General features: G+C 50.0%; 1 protein-coding gene across 2 annotated transcripts; it reads right to left on the bottom strand.

The window, feature by feature from the left end:
- Positions 1 to 1877: 1877 nt before the first annotated feature.
- Positions 1878 to 18218, bottom strand: smarca4a (SWI/SNF related BAF chromatin remodeling complex subunit ATPase 4a). Of its 2 annotated transcripts, none has more exons than XM_023836196.2 (34): positions 18021 to 18218; positions 15430 to 15664; positions 14907 to 15039; positions 13501 to 13959; positions 13026 to 13124; positions 12426 to 12681; positions 11934 to 12060; positions 11649 to 11822; positions 11255 to 11428; positions 10988 to 11158; positions 10729 to 10776; positions 10170 to 10300; positions 9964 to 10018; positions 9270 to 9382; positions 8958 to 9105; positions 8495 to 8658; positions 8287 to 8353; positions 8052 to 8162; positions 7672 to 7914; positions 7468 to 7581; positions 6909 to 7016; positions 6733 to 6819; positions 6550 to 6596; positions 6299 to 6465; positions 5980 to 6143; positions 5551 to 5778; positions 5216 to 5293; positions 4909 to 5127; positions 4527 to 4792; positions 4276 to 4381; positions 3792 to 3893; positions 3549 to 3681; positions 3284 to 3423; positions 1878 to 2531 (listed from the first exon to the last, which is right to left on the bottom strand). In XM_023836196.2, the coding sequence occupies exons 2-34, from the start codon at positions 15649 to 15651 to the stop codon at positions 2496 to 2498; spliced, it is 4890 nt and encodes a 1629-aa protein (XP_023691964.1). In that variant the 5' UTR covers positions 15652 to 15664; positions 18021 to 18218; the 3' UTR covers positions 1878 to 2495. The 2 variants fall into 2 exon arrangements, with proteins under 2 accessions (XP_023691964.1, XP_023691962.1); XM_023836194.2 differs by having other exon boundaries at positions 10729 to 10779; positions 18021 to 18217.
- Positions 18219 to 21213: the final 2995 nt, after the last annotated feature.

Below are 21213 nucleotides of genomic sequence, written 5' to 3'. Positions count from 1 at the left end.
CCAGCATGTACCATCAGAGACAAAATGAAATTGGGTGATGAAATCTGTCTAGAGTCCCACATGAGCTTTGACCAGCACTGGTCTCCCGACACGTCCAATCAGATGCCCCAAAGGCAGGACAGGTGACCCTGTGACACATACACTGAATAATCTGAAGCTGACACACATGACATCACAGGTCAGGACATCTCATCCACATCTTGTATGAGACAAAATCTTATACTGCAGTCAATCAGCAGTAAAAGATAAAATCTCTTGAAAGGGGTTTTTTGCACTTGTAACTATGTGCAATATTTTTAGTTGAAACAAATCCAGATCTCTGGGCATCTAAATCATGTAGAAATGGCTGTTAGACTGCATTCTTCACATTCTTGTGTTTCAAGCACTCAAACAGACTTTCAGAAGAAGGGTGTATGAATGGGCGGCTCCTCGATACTCCATTGAAGCTGTCTGTATGGCAACATGCGCCGTAGACTCTCGCTCCACAGCATTGGATCCCGCTCAGCACACAGAGCCGGCCCCTCCTCTGAGCTCAACGAAAAAAAAAAAAAAAACTTGTATATCTTGTTTCCCTAGTTTCTGTATCGCAAAACACTGTCTTCTGAAACGCTACAATTAATTAAAAATTACACATATATCTTCTAACCACCCAGCAAGACATCAATCACTTTTGGAGAAAATAAGTAATTCGTGTTAGTTTTTATTGTGTTACTGTTTGCTGATGTTCTAATATTAAATCAAAGCCTTAAAAATTCTGACTTCCACCTTTGACTGCCTAAATCTTTTGAACCGTACTGTACGTATGTAGTGGATGTACTATTAGGGTTCTAACAGGGTTCTAACAGACTTCACACAGGTTAAAGTACACTAGCAGCATAGGTCCCACACAGGCATTAGCAATTTTACTCCTTAAGGAAAGACATGATCTATCTAAACAGCAACACAAGAGACAGAGGAGGGGGGGGGGGCATTGTTCTTAAACTTGGTTTCGATGCATCTTCAGAATCAGGTTGTGGAGGCAGGAAAATAGGCATAGCACCTGTATCAAGTAATTAACACACGTAACAATAACACCCATACCGAGCAAGGACCACTATGCAATTAGCGCTGACCGAGGAACCGGAACGATTTACGATTCGGCATTAGCATCGTGTCCTTCTACAGCACTGAGCTAATGTTGCATGAAGACTATGTTTAACCATACTGGAGTTATCCAAACGTTCATGACACCTCGTATTAGACGCCCGATTTCCCATCTGAAAGGCAGAGCAGCACAGCAAAACAAATGCAGCTTTCAGATTCTCCTGGGAAATTAGCAACAGATTTGTGACAAACAAGCAGGCTTGGAGGTCGAGAAACATAGAACATTCCTTGGTTACGCTGCTCCTTTTAGGAGTGGGGTGGGGTAAAACGGGTCACATTAGTAACTGAACTTGTTAAACGTTACTTTAGTAATTTTAAGTAATTGTATGAATACGAGGGACAATTAAAAAACCTTAACAAAACTGAAGCTTTAAAATTAATCTCTGCACCCTCTGAGGAGGACCTGGATGAATGCAGAACATTCTCTACAAACCTGGGAGTTGTAAAATGTCAAATGAGATCAAAGTAGCTAATCTGCATCCCAAAGTCAGTAGTAACACGACCGTCCTTAACTTAGACAAGGTCTCCCTCTAGTGAACAGGAACATGTTACACCAACAGGAAACATGATGTATTCACGAATAAAGCTCAACTTTACAAAAAATTACGAAGAAGGGCAGGGAATTAAAGCCGTGACCTGAAGAAGGAAGGAAGAAAGGGAGGTCAGGAGAAGAGGAGACAGCCCCGACAGCCCAAAAGCTGCTCATTCCAAACACCCTAATCAAAGGGACACAATGACTTTGTGAGATGTCTTTATTGTGGTTTTGAAATCCAGTGATACTGACACAAAAATAAGTTCTAGCCCAGCCTCCCCTGCTCCAGTCCAGGCGTGAATGAGATGTACGGTGACCACATCTGTTTATGCTTTTTAAATTTTATTTTTAAATTAAACCGTGAGAGAGGGCGGATGGGACGTCTGAGAGCACTTCTACAGACACACATGCATTCATGTCTTTGGGACAGCAAATCCACATATCTGCCACCGAAGGGGAAATTCAAGAAAACAGATTCACAAAAAAAAAAAAAGGTCAAGTAAACTCCCTGTGGTCCACAATCCATCCGCAAAAGCCCTTTCAAACTTCACAGCGCTGGGGGGGTGGGGGGTGGAGGGACGTTAACAGTCCTACAGTCTATACCAAGATCGCTGTTTAAATATGGAAGTAGGATTTTTTTTTGTAAGTTTTTAAAGTTTTATTTCATCATTTAATAACATTTCACACTAAAAATCAGCTTGTCTAGGCACAACTACCCGCTCCCCTGCCCGCAAAAGTACCCCGTTGTGATTCTGCTAAATAAAATATATGCTCCGGCCGCTGGGACCCCATGGGGGAAATTGGTCCATTCCGGTGTGGCTCAGTCCTCTTCACTGCCGCTGGCTCCTGAACGCTCCTGAAAGACGAGATGGGGGGGGGGGGGTATGGGGGAAGACCACCCAAGCAAAGAGGCGGGGCAAGTCAGTCACCTCACAATGAACAATGAACGATGCAGTTCTCATGCACAGGCATAACTAGTCAGACTACATTATCATTCATGCCGAGAGACACAACAAAGGCTGTCAGTTTTGATCATGACATCGGTAGATAATGGCTAATGGATTCAGTCCTGCGCATCAGTAAATACCGGACTTATTTAACCATTTGATATCGGTGTATCGTGTACCATAATGTAAAATAATTAGCTTCTTATACCACTACATATGCAGGAATCCATCTAATCACTTAGCCATTAATTTTATTTGTATTTTTTTTTTTTTTTTTTTTTAAAGTTCTTCAGACACATGTTTGCAGGGTAGATCTGTTTGGAAGTCAGGAGTATCAGAAAGAAAACGTTCATCCTGAACCACGCCGGAGCTTCTGAAACACATCACTCATAAAGCAAACCACCCTGGCAAAAGCAGATTCACTTCCGACCAATCAGGACGCCGCACACCTCACTCACTCGCCAATCACAACCAGACTGCATTGCAAAACATCCAGTCAAGTGCTGAGGCTGTACTGAGAGGCGGGCATAAAAGCCCTGCTAATAGCACCAAGCTCACTAAAGGCTAGTGCTAGGATAATCGGTCATGGTTATCTGTCAGGGATGACGAGCCTGGCGACACACCGGTCTAGAGCGAACGGCCCAGCTGGGTGGGCACCCACCTCCTCCTGCTCCTCTTCGCTGTCGTCGTCGCTCACCACGGGCTTGGCTCGGGGGCCCCGGCCCAGCCGCCTCCGGCCTTTGCCTCGCTCCAGCCCCTTCTCCTTGCGGCCCAGCTTGATCTTCACCTTCACCGAGCGAGCTGGAGGTCCAGAAACGCAGCGAAATGCAGAAACGTAAGACGGGCCTTGGCCTACAGCTAGAGCCAGGATCTCGGGTCGGGCACTAAAGACGGTGGGCACCGAGGAGGCCATGAAGGACACTCACACTCCGACTCGGACCCTTCGTCCACCTCCTCCTCCTCTTCCTCACTGTCGTCTCCCTCGCTGTCCTCTTCTTTCTCGATCTTCTGCCGCACGCTGGTGAAGACCGACTGCAGCACGATGGAATCCTCATAGATCTGAGGAGCGTAAGGAGCAGGAGAGAATGGTGACGTTAAATCCACATGGAACACTGGACTGGGGGAAGGGGGTGAGATCAGAAAGGGCTGAGGTCACTTCAGACACCCACCAGCGAGCCCTCCAGGTTGAAGGTCTGTGCGTTCTGACACAGCAGCATCACGTCCTTCTCTAGGTCGTTAAGGCTGCGGTACTTGTGGCTCCGGATCCTCTCCTGGGGGAACAGAACAGTGTGAGGAGCAGATCAAGGGCCAACAGAGGCACCACAAAGGGAGGAGGAAACCCACCAACTGAAGAGGGGGTTCTTACAAACAAAACTTACCGACCCAATTTCAGTCCACAAAAAAAAGCATAAAGACCCAGAACATCCATCTTCTCCAAGCATATCTAACCAGGCCCATTTAGAGCAAGATGAAACTCTTTTGCAATCAGACATCGATACATTGGATCAGTTCTTCCCAATCCGGTCCTTGGGGACCCACAGTCACTACTGGGAGAGTGCAAAAATGTGGACCGGCTATGGGTCCCCGAGGACCGGATTGAGAATCACTGCTCTGGATAATGAAATGACAGGAGCTGAGAGATGCCCCGCCCACCTTGATCTTGCGGAAGTCGACAGGCTTGCGGATGAGCTCGTAGTATTCAGGCAGCTCCTTGCGGGAAGGCAGCTGGATGAAGACCTCGCTCAGCTGCCGGCCATTGCTGTCGGGAAAGGGAGGGGGGGGCAGGAGGGGGGTCCCAGTTACACAGAGCAGTGGCCATTAGGAGCAAAACTTGTTCATTGTACATTACATGAAACGATAGCATATTTCATAATAAGCTTGGGAAGGTCACTGAAATGTCACACCTGTCCTTGTACTTGATAACTGCATCCACTATCTTCCTCATCTTTTTGGTCAGCGAGGGGGGGTTGGGTGACAGCTTCTCGGCAGGGGGGCGCCCACGCTTCTTCTGCTTCTTGATGTCGTCGTCCTTGTCGCGGCTGCGTGCGCCGCTGGCACTGGGTGTGGCCGGGCCCGGCAGGTCCATGTCCCGTTCCCTCTTACGCTTGCGGGTGGTCTTCTTGTGCCGGACCTCTTCCTCAATCTCCTCCAGTGTGCCCTCCTCGATGGCCTGTGCAGACAAGAAACAGGTCTGCTACTCACGGGCAAAGTAATGTACATTAAAAAAAAAAAACAAAAAGACAATGCCCCGAGGTGAGCCCCGAACCAGGACCCCTGACCCCTGACCTTGAGCCACTGCTTCTCAGTGAGAGAGTCGCTGTAGTCCACCTCCTTGCGCTGGCGGGAGCCGCGGCCGAACATCTTCTCCTCCTCCTCCTCACAGGTGAGCCGCTCCACCTCGGCATCGTCCTTCATGATCCAGGTGGGCAGCTCGTCCTCCTCCATGAGGCGCGGCTTACGCTTGGGGTTGCGCGCCTCCTCCCGGCGGCGGTCCAGGTCCATGCGCTGCGCGGGCGGGATGGCACAGCGTCAGCGGCTGAAGTTCCATGCGGGACAGAACCGGCCGGCGCCGGAGATCGGCGGTCAGCCTCACCATGAAGTGGTCGAACTCTTCCTCGCTCCTGGCGATCATCTGGTTAACAGTCTCATCGTCTGGCACCTCGTCCTCCTCCTACGCACAGGTCAGGGGTCAGGTGAGTGCCGCGCCCCTCCAATAAGCACCAGGTTAACAGAACCACTAGCTGACCAACAGAATTTGTTAGGCAGTCATTTTAAAAGACCCAGAGCACCAAAAAGCCAAAGAGATCAATGTGGGATACCAGGGCATTCCATCTTCATAAAGGTCCCGTTTGGAGGCCCATGCACCTACACCCCAGATTTCCCTACCAACGTCAAGCCCCCCCCCCCCACCCCCCTGAGAGCCCCCACCTCGTCTTGCTCCTCGTGCTCCAGGATGGCCTGCAGGAAGGCGCGTCGCTCGTGGCTGGACGACTTCTGGTCGAACATGCCGGCCTGGATGACCTTCTGGTCCACGTTGAGCTTGTACTTGGCGGCTGCCAGGATCTTCTCCTCCACGCTGTTGACGGTGCAGAGGCGGAGGACGCGCACCTCGTTCTGCTGCCCGATGCGGTGGGCGCGGTCCTGGGCCTGCAGGTCCTGTGGGGAGAAGGCGAGGGAGACGCGTCTCTTACGGAGTGCTGCACAAAATACACCGTCGCACCAAAAGAGTGAGGTGAACGCTCTCTGGGTGAGCGCATTCAGAAACAGCCGGAGATCTGGGAGACTCAAGCAGACCCTCCCACTGTTCTGATCAGCATGAAATGACAGCCGGCAGTGAGAGATGGGTGGGCCGGCTACCTGGTGGGGGTTCCAGTCGCTGTCGAAGATGACCACGGTGTCGGCCGACTGCAGGTTCAGGCCCAGGCCACCGGCCCTGGTGCTCAGCAGGAACACAAAGTACTGGGAGGAGGGATCATTGAAGGTTTTCAGTAGCATGCCACGATCCTCCGCCTTGGTGGTTCCTGGGGAGGGAGGGGGGACAGTTGTGGGAACATGGTCTAAAGTGAGAGGAAGGACCATCTTCAATCAAACCATCTCCATGATCTCGAAACCCAAGACTTCAGCTTCTGGTCTGACTGGATCATTCCGACACAGCCCGGCCCAGCCATCAGCTCACCGTCAAGACGCAGGTACTTGAAGTTGCGGTAGGCGAAGTAGTCTTCCATGATGGTCATGAGAGAGGTCATCTGACAGAAGAGCAGCACTTTGTGGTTCGTGGCCCGGAGCTTGGGCAGGATGCGGTCCAGCAGCTCGAACTTCCCAGAGGCGCGGTACAAGTCCGGCCTGGGGGGTGGGGCATAGGGGTCAGAGTTCAGTGGTAAGGCCCAGAACAGAAGGTTCATGCCAGACTTGAAATAGGACACTTACCCTTGTACTATCCCTCCGCTGAATCCTAAGTGCTCAGAGAACGACTCCTGAGAAAGGAATACCACAGCATTCAGCTCCAGCGTACACATTACAGGCCATGAAACAGGAGGCAAACAGGAGCAACAAACCCTACAGGCAGACCAAGGCCTAGCTTAGCTTAGCATACACGCTAGGTGCGCCTACCTCAATGTGCTGGAACATGTACGGGTGGTTGCAGATCTTCCGCAGCTGCATGATGGTGTTCATCAGGGTCTTGGTGCCACCTTTGCCCTGGAGGTAGTGAGACAGGGACATGCAGATGTCTGAGGACTCTCTGCTGTGGCCTGTGGCCCTAACGCCGGCAAGGACACCCAACATACCTTCTTGTCCTTCTCCGATCCGTCGGTGAGCAGGACCCCCTTGGCCTGCATGTGCCGGTAGAGTACCCTCTGCAGTGCTGACATGTCACACTTGATCACATACTCCACCTGAGGGCCAACAGGAAGGGACACCAGTGGTCAAGCCCAGCATGCTCGTCTGTGCCGTCGCTAAAACCCGTTCATTCTCCTAGCAACCTAACCTCAGCTTCAGTATCCACACAATGGTGTCACTGCCAAAGGTGTCGAGTCTCACGGTTTGTCGGTGACTCGTGTCGTTTTTAGCCCATGCTGTCATCTCAAGCTATCAGACGTGTATTTCATGTGTTGTCATGGGCCCGAACAGAGAAAATGACAACATGCCACAGAGTAGATATGAAGGGAGAATTAATCTGATCACCACCCTTTATTGTCGCCAACCTTTTTGATGACTAATTTTTATCACTAAGATTTCACTGCAGGTCGGCTGACATGAATGAGTGTGCACCTCTCAGGTTTCAGGGATTTTCGTGTACTGATATGTGCACATGCGTGTGTGCGTGTGCACAAAGTATCTCAGCACCTTCTCAGGCAGTTGTGCCTCCACCTCCTTCTTGAGCCGGCGGAGCAGGAACGGTCTGAGGACCTTGTGGAGACGCCGGATGATCAGGATGGTCTCCTCCTCGTTCAGGTCCACCTGTGCGGAAGCGGACCCACAGTTCACAGACTCATCCGCACCCCACACGCCTTGAGCGCCCCCCTACCCGTCCTCAGATGTGCCCCTCACCTTCTCCCCGGTCATGGCGAACGGCGCGTTGAACCACTGCTCGAAGGTGCTGCAGCTCTTGAAAATGGTGGGCAGCAGGAAGTTGAGCAGGGCCCAGAGCTCAGGCAGTTTGTTCTGCAGAGGCGTGCCCGTCAGCAGGACGCGCCGTGGAGCCAGGTAGTGTGTATTTAACACCTGTGTCAGTTTGCAGTGGTGGTTCTTCATACGGTGGCCTTCATCCACAATCATGTACTTCCAGCGGATCTGAGGGTGACATCAGGAGACTGTTAACTGCATTACAACATACAATAAAAGTAGCAGCACCCATTAACAGCTAGTTACCCGTTAAGATAAGATAGCTATCTACTTCAGACAGTCACACCTGATGGTTGCCGTCATACCTTAGCCAGCACCTGCTTGTCCTTGATGATGTACTCATAGGTGGTGAGAAGCACATTGAACTTGCCACTTCGCAGTTGGGGTACAAAGGCTCGCCTCGCGGCTGGGGAGCCCTAGACAGGGGGGACGGATGCAGCCCTGAGATCTCACAGCCATTCTTTGCTGAACGGACCCACCTGCTGCTGCTCAGATGTCACCAGTCCACATCTACAGGCTTCTAAGGAGCCTCACACGTACCTTGTAAGATACTTTCACCACAGAGGGTGCCCACTTGTCAAACTCATACACCCAGTTGGAAAGGGTCCTGTAAAGGAACAAGAAGCCCATTCAGGGTTAATCACCACCCATATCAAAATGCTTCTGTGGACCAAAATGAGACAGAGGAATGTATGTCTCCGGTGACAGACAAACACAGCAGAGAAGGTTCCGGTACTGGGTCACTCACGAGAGCGGCACGATGATGAGGAAGGGACCGTTGATGCGCTTGTATTCCATGAGGTAGGTGATGAGTGCAATGGTCTGGATGGTCTTTCCTAGGCCCATCTCGTCCGCCAGGATGCCATTCAGGTTGTTGTTGTACAGGGACACCAGCCACTCCAAGCCCTTGATCTGAGAGATGTCGAAAGGAACGACTCCTGAGGCTCAGGCGGAACAGGCCAGCAGTCATTCTACACGTCCTCCGGCATCACAATCATGGCTGGTGTTCTCAAAGGAACTGGACGCCAGATATTACAGGACTGAAGACCCTTACAGAAACTGTGGGACATAGTTTAGTTTCTACAGCAATTATCCACTTAAAAACCCTACAAGTCAGACTAAAAACAGCCCCTACATTGGCCTGAATGAGATAAAGGAGAGTATGAACAGGGCAGGCCAACCTAAATGTGTAGGTGTGCAGAAGCTCCTACCTGGTACTGCTTCAGCTGCCCGTTCACAAGGAGGGAGGATTGACGGTCCACCCTCTCCGTGACGGCGTGGGCTACCGCGTAGTAGGACTGCAGGCCGCGGGCAAAGGCCGCGCCACTGTACTCGTCGTCGACGTCCTGCTTGGCGTGCCTATCGCAGAAGAGTGTGGAGGGGCGGTGCTTCGGTTCAGACAGCCATCTACAGCCCACTAAAGTCCATCAAGGCATATTCACACGCTGAATACAGCAACACGGCGTTTATGCTGAGGAACTCGATAACAATAGTCTGCCCCATCCTGCAAGAGGCACCCTTACTCGATGATGTGGCGAACATCAACTTCTGATACGTCTTCACTATCTGGATCTGGAATCTTCTTCTTCTCCTCCACAGGGGCTTGTGATGGATGAGGTTGATCCTCGTCATATTCCTATAGGTAGGGAAATGATAGCTGTCAAACAATCAGCAAAGGGAGGCAATCACAGCCATTTAAAAATCATCAACCAATAAAAACCAAGGACAAGGAGCAACAACCAATGAATACACAGAAGGCCTAGTGATCATTGTTGCTGTATGTACAGAAGACATCCTCATTCTAGGGGGGACCAAGAATGAACAGGATCTTAAACAGGACATCACACTAATCTAGAAATTAAATTATTATGCCTTAGTCATCCCCGTGGGGAAGTTTTCATCTTGCTCTCCGTAGATGAGAGCAAGCTCACTGAAGGGCAGCCATCCATAGCAGCACCCAGGGAGCTGCTGGTTAAAGGCCTTGGTCAAGGACCTACAGATGTGCCAAGGCTGGGCTTGAACCAGCAACCTTCCGGTCACAGACCCAGAGGCTTAGCTGTCTGAGCCACACGCTGCCCAATCTTGGGGTTTGATGTATAGCTCAAGGCTAGCAGACTGTTTCTCAGTTTAAGGAGGGAAAATACTACGAACCAAAATGCAAGAGCATGATCGTGGCGAGACAATCATGCAGCAAACCCGAGCAGAACGACACGGCACCTCGTCATCGTCTGAGCCGCTGTCCTCACTGTCGGACCGGGGGGCCACTTCGTACCTATAGGAGGACGGCAGAATTTAGATGCAAATCAAACAAAAAGTGAATACAAGTAAAATGAAAATGCTCCACAGCAGCGGCTGGCAGGAACAGAAGCTGGATGCCACAGGGCCGATTTCTGACCATCTGGCAGCGGAAGGCATCCACTCACCCAGGGTTCATCTCCAGCCAGGCCTCCAGCTGGCCAGCTTTGGGGGCGTCCACCCCCGTCAGGATCTTGCCGCTGTCCACATGGATGACCTTGACGGGCAGGTCGCTCATCTGGCTGGTCTCATCCAGAGGCTGTAGGGCCAGCAGAAGAACCAACAGCTTAGCAGTGAGTTTGGGTCAAGGGACTAGACCGGTGTTTCCCAATCTGGTTCTCAGGGACCCACAGTCCTCAGTTTTGCTTCCTGTGGCCTGTCTGGCAGAGAGCTCGGAGGGAACAAAAACACGGACGGACTATGGGTCCCCGAAAACTGGATTTTGGAAACACTGTACTTGACCATTAAAAGCTACTTCTATGCAATAAATACCAGTAATGTTTTAAGGCAGAAGGCTGAAACAGGTGTAACTTCACAGCTGTACATCAAAACATGGACTAAATAAGGCCATTTTTGGTGTGTCTGTTGCATATAAACAAAGACTGTCTACCAACATTTCCAGCATTAGAGCCTCTGACCATGAAGAGACCAAAAGCCCAAACTAGCCCTCAGGGCCTGCGCGCTCACCTCGCCATCAGGTCCCAGACCTGCTGCCTGGCCCTCCGAGTTCTCGAGCTTCTGTCAAGACACCAATCCTTGCTGGTTAGGTTCAAGAATGAGAAATAAAGATCTCCCAGTGCATGGAGACAAACCTTATCCAGGACAAGGAGCATAGTCTGTCCCATTTACACAAAAGGCTCCCTACCCAGAATGCAGCACTGATCTTGTAAAACAAAGTTATAAAGCAGAACGACTTGTAGGACCCGTAGACCCCTCCATTACAGACCTTCTTCCTCCTCCTCTTCTTCTTCTTCTCCTTGAGGGCCTGAACGGCCTGGTGGGCCCTCACCAGCTCCGTGAGGTTGGCCACATACTCGTCCGTCTGCTGTAGCAGGTAGGCCAGACGCTTATCTTTCTTCTGGTCGATCAGCTTCCTGTAACCCTCCTCATCTTCAGCCTGGGCAGGGTTAAGGCATTGGTTCACACATGTCCGTCTCACCACCCCTTACGTCTGAAACACCAGCCCATCATGAGCCCTCATGGACCTCCTCACCATCAGCCTCCTCATTCTCTCCTTCTCAATGCGCTCGTTCTCCTTCTTCTGCTCACGCTCCGTGTTGGCATGGTAGGTGGCCACAGCCTTGGTCAGCTTCTGGATCTTGCCCGTGTTGGACCGGTGGTACTCCTTGAAGTCCTTGGCATGCTGAAGGATGCTGTTGAGGTATTCCTAGAAATGGAATGCAAGCTCTACATAAGAACCAATTTCATAGTTCAGGCTGTGGTTCCATCTCCATGGTAACGCACATTTTTTTTTCTTATATGGATGAAATATGTCCAAAAAGCACAACACCAAAGGAGAAACCCAAAGCTGACACCGGGTTTCCTACTTCACAACATGAGGTATAATCCACCAGATGCAGAAGAGAACGAGACTCCATCCCTCATACCTGGTGCTTCTGACGCCGTTTGCGCTCCTGCTCGATCTTCTGCTGTTTCTCCAGTTTCTCGGTGATGCGTGCCTCCCGCAGGGACTGCCGCTTGCTGCGCTTGTAGGCCTTGGCGTTGAGGGCCGTCTCCAGAGCCGTGTCACGGCGCATGCACACCACCACCTCCTGACGCAGCTGCGGGACGAGACATTGCTCCATGGCAGCTCCCTCTTTTCACCGTATCTGACGCATTTCCATCAAGAAACTGAAATGACACCCATGTGGGCAGCTGGGTCGGGGCCCTACCTGTCTCTGGAAGTTAAGTAGCCGGAGGGCCTTGAGCTCTATGTTGGCCTTGGTCCGCAGGTCGCCCGGAAGCGACCCGGGGAGGTTCTCTAACTCCTGGATGCGGTGGGCGATACGTGCCTGGAGCCTGAAGGGACCACATGGTACAGAAAGTGGCTGCTTATTGGACAGAAAGTGGGTGGCTACCTCTCAGGCAGCAAGAGGACAAAGAGGACCATGGACCTCAAAGGTATGCAGGTCCTGCAAAGGTATGCAACACATTCAGACATGAGTCCCATAGAAAAGTCAGCATATTCAACCTCCAAAGTCAACAAGGGTGGAGCAAACACCTGCCATCACTGAAAACCACATAGGAGCAAATACTCATGGGCGCCCCCTAGTGTCCACCTAAAAGACTTCCCCTGTCTCCCCACCCCTTTATCAGCATGCCTGCAAAGGAGTGACCACATGTGAATGGCAACAGGATGATGGGGGGTGGGGGGGGTTCCAGACCTGTACTCGCGCTCCTGCAGGATTTCGACAGGGTCCAGCCCCCGAGGCTTCTGGATGGGCGTGATGCGGTTCTGTTTCTGGTGCAGCACCATGGGTGTGGGCTGAGTGGGCTGTCCGGGGGACTGTGTCTGTGGCGGCATGACAGGCGAGGCGGCTGGCGGCATGGAGGGGGGCGCCGGAGAGGGCCGGCCCGTGGGCTGCGGGGGCACCAGCTTCTGCGGGGCGCTGGATGGGGCGGCTGCGTTCACCATTGGTCCTTTTAAGAGTGGGCGGGGCATGGGAAGCAGCAGTTTAATCCATTAACCAAGAGTTTCCCAATCTGGTTCTCAGGGACCTGCGGAGAGTCCATGATTTTTGCTCCCTCCCAGCTCCCGGCTAAAAAACACGTGGACTGGGGGTCCCTGAGGCTGGGAAACACTGCTTTAACTTCACACTTCGCCTCACATGTAATGTCAGGTGGCCAACATCTCCACGGCGGCCATTTCCGAGTCTGACATTAACACCAGCCCCCCCCCCACCCACCCCCATAAAAAGCCACTTGGAAGTTGAGTGGTAAACCAGTGAAGTACAGACATCCTACACACCCCCCCTCCACCTTACCCTCAGGCCAGGCTTTTGGGGGGCCATTGGATGCCTGACCCTGCATTCCTGGTGGTACACCGGATGGTCCTGGGGGTGGCATATTGGGTCCCACCATACCTGCCCAAGACAACACAGGCCCCCAAGTTACATAGCAATAAAGCCAGACTGTCAAGAAAACAAGGCGACTCCCGAATAACTAGAACATACAACATACGATTCAGAAAACATGAGAACTGAATTTTATTTACATTTCATCTACATTTATAAAAATCAGCAGGAACCATTATGAATGCAAGTAGACCTTCAGAAATTAGGACAATAAATTATTATTATAATCCTGCCATTTTTAAAATGCTGACCAACAGAGGGCACTATAACCCTGGAATGGCTTTTATTTTTTAACTATCAAATTGGAAATTAATCTGATTTTCATGCAAATACTAACAGCACAGTCGGTGTGAAAAGCACCCGCACACGGTGCCAATGCGCTCACCGTGAGGTCTGTTGTAGTTGGAAGGTGCCGGTCCCGGTCCGGATACGGGGCCTGTCCCGGGACCCGGGGCCGGTGCCATGTTAGCCATGGGGGGTTGCTGCATGCCCGGCATGGGCCGCTTGCCCTGCACTGCCATCTGCAGGTGGTCTGGCAGGGGCTGCCCGCGGGCCAGCATTTTATAAGCCATGATCTGGGCCCGCAGCTGGTGTAGCTGGTTCTGGTTGAAGGGTGTGGGCCCGGCAGCACCTCCGGCCCCTGCTGCCCCCGCGCCCGCCGGAACCGGCCCGGCGTTGGCGCCACTCTGAACCGCACCGCGGGCCTGTGGGCCCAGAGACTGGGGATCGCCGCCGTCGAGGGGCACCCCACCAGGGCCAGAGGGCATCATCGGACCAGAGGGAGGGCCGTTGGCTGGAACGGGGCTGGGAGCGTGCTCGGAACCCCCCAGGGGAGACGGGTAACCTGGGAGAAGAAGCCAACTCGTTACTTAGTTGATGGGGGGTATTAACTAGGGCTATATTCACGGAGTAACAGAGTAAGGAAACAAAAAGAAAACCTTGGTAAATAACCGTAAAACGTTACAACCAGTTGAAACAATTTCAATAAGGCGAGTATGATTAGCCATCAATTAAAAAAAAAAAAAAAACATCTATAAAGCCTCTGTCTTCACTTTCTTGACAACCTCTTTTAAACCGTGAGTAAATCAGTAACTTCACCCAAGGGAGTTAAAAGGAGGACAACATCCAGCCGGTCACTAACATCACAGCTAAAACTGGCGTTCATTCACGGAGAACCCCGAACCATAACACTAACCTACATGCAAAAAACAATACAAGGCCGTCTGCCAGTCAGGGCGCGAGTATTAAAGCACAAATGGAAATATAGAAATACGAGTATGCAGGATGTGTCAACATGGGGGGGGGGAGCAGGTATGACAACAAAATCGCTACCCACACGGCGACCTAGAGAAGGACAATGAGTCAGAGACACCCAGCGCAGCCTTCGATCTCAGCCCCTCAGAGTAAACGAAGGAACACAAACGCGTCCCTCAGCCACACAACCATCAGCTGCTCTTTGTCGCTTCCCGATTAATGCACATTTTCTAGAACGTTCCACTGTTCCTCTAATAGGAAAGGGCAGACGGCTGCTCCAGCTGCAAGACAGCACCTGGGAAACGCCAATGAAAGACACTGGCAACATCTGGGGGGATTCCAGCCAGCACAGCTGGATTGAGGAAGCAGGCGCCACGTAGAAGACGAGCAGCGAGCCCTGAATAGCTGCTAAACAGACACCCTGATCAGCAGGAAGTAGACGGCGGGGGAGAGGACCTTATTATGACCTCATCACCTACCACTAACTGACCACCCACCCCACCATCGCCACAGACCTAGAGTGTCAGCCCTACATACCCTGGGAGTGTTGGTCCATGGGGCTGGGCGGGGGCCCCATTCCACTGTGCCCCCCCGGCCGCATGCCCATTCCTTTCATCTGGCCATAGCGGGGGTCGTCAGGCATGCCCTTCTCCAGCATCCCCTCCATCGGCTGTGGGAAGACAAGACGGCAGTCAGTGACTGAGCTCCGACATCAGCATGCGGTAAAACAGAGGCACTAAGGAGAGGCAGCGGAGGCTGAACCAGGGCGCTGAGACAGTGTACCCCAACCCGGTCCCCGGGGACCCGCAGACAGTCCACGTTTTTGCTCCCTCCCAGCCCCTGGTCCAAAAACATAGACTGTCTGGCAGGGAGCAAAAACATGGACTGTCTATGAGTCCCTGTGGACTGGATTGGAAAAAACACGCTAAGGTGACAGGAGAAAGGCACCATATCTGGACATGGGGTCAGTATAACTGCCTCCAAAAAGCCACAATACTCAATTACTATGATGCTGATCCTAAAGGCAGTTCTGACGCTGACAGCCGTTACCATGACTTACTTTGTGCATGGGATGCATGCCGTCCGGGGGATACCCCGTGGGTCCCTGAGATGGGAGGGGGTGACCTGAGGAAGGAGGTCCAGGACTGGGTCCCATCATGCTGTGGGTAGATCCAGGAGAGGGGCCCGGGCTGGGACCCAGCATGGCCCCCGGGGAGGGTCCAGGACCTGGGGAGGGACCTGGCCGGGGAGTCCCTCCCATAGAGGGGTCCGGAGTGGACATTTCTCAGCGGACACTGTTTTGCGGGGAAGGAGAGAGAGACTGGAGGTCAGACCACTAACACCTCAGCTAACAGGCTAACGTCTTACTTTCAGGGGGTCCAGAGTACCATTCACAGGGCGCCACTCACATTATGACCAACAGCGCCATCCACTGGAGAAGCCATGCCACAGCAGGTCACGTTCCAGCCATTCTAACATGTAGCAACCTGCCTCAGTACCCAGGAGTCGGCACCATTAAACCCACATGATCTTCGACACAAATATCACCGTTTTTACTCATTTATTCCCTAAACTCTTAGCGAGAGCTACTGTCATTTAGCACATCTGTCTAAAAGTGACCAACAGAGCACGCATTTTACTAACGCAAGCCCCTTATTATACACATGGTGTGTATATAGATAGTTGTGAATATGCTGCATAATATACAGGACAGAATGCACTAAAGTTGGCGAGTATTAGGAGGCATAAAAATGACAGCACTACATTTCACAATAGTTGCGCGAGAAAATAATGCGGCTGCAAGAAAGCAGTAGGAACAAAACTACGTAACTGAATGATGTTTCTGCGTGGATTAAAGGACTCGTTAAGGCACTGAATGCGAACGTCATCGCAGACTGACTCATCGGCTCAGTACAGAGCCGCCTTTCCAGATCACACTACAAACCAGGGGCCCAGACTACAAAGGGGTTTGCGGAGAAATATGGACGACGGGATGACATCAGAAGCGGAGTTCAAAAACAAAAGGAGGATATTAAACAGAGCAGGTGAGCCGGTCCTGAGCAGGTGTACTGCAGGTGGCATGAAACCTCAGAACGCAGCGTAGGGGAACGGCCAGGAAAGAGGGCAGGAAGGGGGCCGGCACAGGGGGGTTCGTGTCCTGCCAGTCAGCAGGAAGGGTAATTCACGCATGTTTGTTTATGTTCACCAGAAAGAAAATAAGACGCTGTGGAATGGCTCTCTGGCTGCGTGAGAGATTTTCCGTACAATTTATGTCCTGATCAAAATCAATATTAAAAAGTGAACAGCTCAAAAGTTATAGCTCAACAATCCGTTTTAAAAATACTGGAAAAAGTTATATATAAAAAAATAACCACACACAAAAAGCACAAATATGTGGATAAGCTACTTTAACTGAATGTGACACGCCGACTGATTATTAAAATAAAAATAAATATCTTATCGTTCGCTTTCGGGTGGTACCCAAGTCATGCGCTCTCGAGACGGGAGGGTTCAGCATCCCGGAGACTCCATCCATTCATAAGCTTCTGCTTTAACCCAGCCAACAAATTTTACTTGTTTTATATCTACATCAATATAGCTCGAGGCAGGCATTAAAAAGACACCAAATATTAACAATTTCTTCTTATATCGTAAAATACATAAATATTATTTGTCTGGTAGACCGACTACAAACCATACTTTCCAAGCTAATGGTAACTAGATAACCTTAACAAGACAGCAAAATTATAACGATAATAAAAAACGATAAAAGTTGTCCAGAAAAAAAAAAACATAAGATTAATTCAGAAGGCTAAATCAATAACAACTACATAAGTTAATGCTAATGTTTAATATTTTTGTTTTTAAACAAAGCCGGGATTAAAAAAACTGGGGCACTCTAGGTTACATATGATGAAGGAAACAAGTTGATTAAACTACACGAATCTATTGTTACATTGCTATAAGCTAAACACATACAAAATTATTTACTTTTTCGGAAACTTTTATTTCGCCTTGGCTTTGTCACATTTTCTGTTTAATGATGATTATTAGGTTAGCCGTCCAGCCAGAACACAATGCAGCCCTCTTAGATTGCTCCCCGCAAATGATTTTTAAAGTTAAATTCGTTTCCAAATCATTTCCCGTCCGGGGTGAAACAGTAACGCCGGCGCTCTTCGATCAGCAGACAGCATGGTCCGGTCACACCATATTCAACTTAATTAATAAAAATTAAAAGAAAATGGGAAAATGGGAGAAAAAAAAACACAAAGAGGTGCCTATTAAGCAAGCCGGCCATGCTGTTTTCCTCCATTACAGAGAGAAGGACTCCGGCTTCCCCGCGATCGGGCTTCAACTGTGAAGCCCAAGGAGTTAAAAAAGTATGATTTCGCCGCTCAGCTGATTGATCCAACGCGCGTCCCGTACCCTTGGCTCGGTCCCCCGCTCCCGTTACATTCCCAAAAAGAATAATTCATTCATTGCGCCCCGGCCGCCGCACAAACTAGTGGAGCTGCCCGTAATGTCGGTTCTCTTGCCGCTCGGCGAAAAAAGGCAGATCAAACCATTAGAGAGGACTACAGCAACAAAAAGACGCTAAACTCTTCGGTAAAGCACCGGGGAGACGCGCTAAAACGTTTTCGGGTAACTTACCGACAGTAAATTTTCCTTTCACCGGTATCTCCCCCTTGCCGTCTAGAGCTAGCGAGAAACAAAGGGCGACTCAAGCAGCTCGCGTTTTTTTGCCTCTCACCACCACCCCCCCTCCTGCTCCTGCTTTCGGCAGATTGTATCGCCGGAGCGCTGCTCGGCTCCGCCAGCGACTACAGCGGCAGAGAGGATACAGCGCCCCCCTTCAGCACGCCGGCGCTGCACGCCGGCCGACCGGCGAGTCACTGCGCATGCGCGTCCGAGGCCCCACTGCAGGGGAGGAATGCGGGCGAAGTGCGGCCGTGGGGGATGGGAGCGCCGGGCGGTTATTCGAAAGGAAACGCGATATTGTAACACAGTCGCCGGGGCGACCGTATGTTTGCTTTTCGGTCCTTGCGAACACGTGCATTTCGGTCCAGTAAACGTATTTAATTTCGCGCAGGTTTCATTTTAGCTTGCGCTCCGCTAGCTGTGCCGAGAGTTCATCTCGCGGCGCCTTCTGACATTGCCATAGTTTGCGGTTTGCACCATTCCGTCGAAGAGAAACCTAAGACATAATAACACCACTTAATTGGGGACACATAGAGTTGAGCGCATAAAATGTATGTGGCTGTAAAAAAATAAAACAACGTGTTTTGTTTGTTGTTATTCGTTCAGTGCAGTCACTGACTCTCAGACCTACTTCCTCCTTTTGGTTGGATGGGGCACATTATTGTTTACGCTTCCGTCAATCAGCATGTTCGCCTCATTCTGTATGGGCGGCCTTTTAGCCAATGGGATGCCTTGTTTATATCTCCCTATGAATAAATTCCTCGTGTCATATTTGCGTCGCAGCTGCCTTTGGTCGCCGATCGTTATTTATGGGGCGGGACAGTTTCCGCGTACCTGTGACGTTTTTTAACGACGCCCTCTTAGATTGAAAAAATATACAGAAGTTGTAGTGTAATTTTATTTTACCCACCCAAGTTTTTCTTGATGAATATCACTGATTTAAATGCAAATCGAAAGTTTAATGTCATGGTTGTTTTCAAAGGCTGAACCAAATGCAAACATAATAATTTTAGTTATTTTAAATATGTATGTAAAATATTACTTTTTAAATATTATTCCTGATATATTTAGCACCATTTATACCAAAGTGTTATGCGCTATCAAGTCCCAAAATAAATCTCTGTGTTAAAAGTGTAACTAATAAAAATACTTTGTCTTCATATTTTCCACATCATCGTCACAAATCATCTCAGACTCATATGTGGTACGGAAGGCAATGGAAGCTCACAGATATTCACATGTAGAATGAGGCACAAAACTGTCCTCTGCTTTCACATGATGAGCCAGAGATTCTGCAACTGCAGCCAGAGTCTTTTTTTGAGCCAGATTAAGGAGGTGAGATGAGGTTATAAGTTCTTAAAGCTTCCGAACGGTCCGCTCTCATCTCCGGAGTCACGGATGCAGTCTCTGGCGTTTGGAGCACTAAGACTACAACGCAAAGACAGAGGGAGTATTGTTGGCCCTTAGACAGAAAATGACTCTCCACTGGTTCTATGTTCTGCTCTGGAGACACCATGTGACGATGTTCCTAGCATCCTTGGCAGTCACACTAATGCTCATACTCTGAGGTTCCCGCTATCTTCTGTGTCCAAGTTAAGGGCTCAGTCTCTCACCCAGGGTACCAGCCTCCAATTCTGCTTCTTCTGCTATTCTGATGCGCTAGTGACTTAATTCTGTTAATATTCACTTAGCTCATCAGAAGCAAGGAAGTAAGCAACATATACAACACAAATATTACCAGACAATTTGTGGTTTGGAATTTGTTATAGGAATGTAAGGGATTGTCAGTCGTTGGATTAGCTGATTAGAATCAGACAAAGTCGGCCATTTTGTTTATGCGACTTTGGCTTCAGCTGCCTGAGAGCGACAGACGCGATTGGCAGGAGTCCCGTATAGTTGTCTTTTTGTGAACATTTCCTCAGTTCTGGCCCTTCTCATTTCCTACTGACAGCCCCCGTTTTTAACACAGGGTCAGACATGCAGCACTTGGGTTGGGGAGGATTTCTCACAGGTCGCACGGGCGTAACCAACATGGCCCCTACTGACAGAGGAAAGGGGGGCCTCGCGTTCAGGCTGCGCCCCCCTCCCAACTCCAGCGGACGCTTCGCAGGGAGGAAAAGGGGACACCTCCCTCCGGTGGCCTTCATCACGACTCACAAGACGGGCAGCAGCACTGCGCAGAGCTGACTCCGCCACCATCCTGGGATATGAACTGCGGCGAAACCTCACTGCCCCAGAGCAGGAGATCTGTGTGCGGCTATTACTGCCTTAGCTCCAGTGCCACTCTTACCTGTACTTCCAGCAGTACGGCCGTGACATCAGGTCTATTCCCACAAATTAACCTACATGCATTTCTTGCCATAAAGATGCCTTTAGATACTCTTTGTCTGATCTATCCACATTCCTTTAATGCAATACATATAGCAAGAAAAAGTATATACTATTATATATTTTTAGAATATATTTTCTATAATTATATATCACAGAAATTACATATCTTTTCTTTTTACTCCATAAGTCACATAACACAACAGGGTCATACAACCTGAAATGCAATTGGTTTGAATTTGGCACACGGTTTCCTGGACTAGCTTCTGTGATTGGCCAGCTGGTGATTTCCCACACAGCAGGTGTCGGCTGTAAGCCACTATGTGCATCACATGACCTGAGGTGTCTGGGTATATTGGTATTGCTCTGAAGCGCTCCCCATCACGACTCACACAGAGGGCAGCCTCCTAACCAGTAAGGCCAACAAGTACAAGTCAAGGCTTTACCAGGACGAGCCAGAGTGCATCCAAGAATCGCATATTTTATTCAAAATAAAATGGTCAGACAATAAAGCTAAATTCCTGATCAATTACTCTTTCGTTTCGTCTGTCATTTTTTCAATCCCCGCTCCTGGTACCTTTACTTTTTCCAGGATAATGTTCTTCTTCATGTAACAGAAATAATACTATTATTTTTAACTGTTCTATTCGTTCAGCTCAATTTCAGAAATCTCTCAAACACAGCACAACATTTTGTTTGGCATGTTAAAGCAAGAGTTCTATAAATTAACGTATATCAAATGTAGCTATTTATGAATCCTAAATGGCACTATGCCGCGGTGACTGACGTGTGAATATGAAGAAATGACACAGGTTTC

Source organism: Paramormyrops kingsleyae, chromosome 22 (genome assembly GCF_048594095.1).
Source record: "Paramormyrops kingsleyae isolate MSU_618 chromosome 22, PKINGS_0.4, whole genome shotgun sequence".
Taxonomy (NCBI): domain Eukaryota; kingdom Metazoa; phylum Chordata; class Actinopteri; order Osteoglossiformes; family Mormyridae; genus Paramormyrops; species Paramormyrops kingsleyae.
Note: the sequence above shows the minus strand (reverse complement) of the source record. Positions and strands in the feature narration are given on the sequence as shown.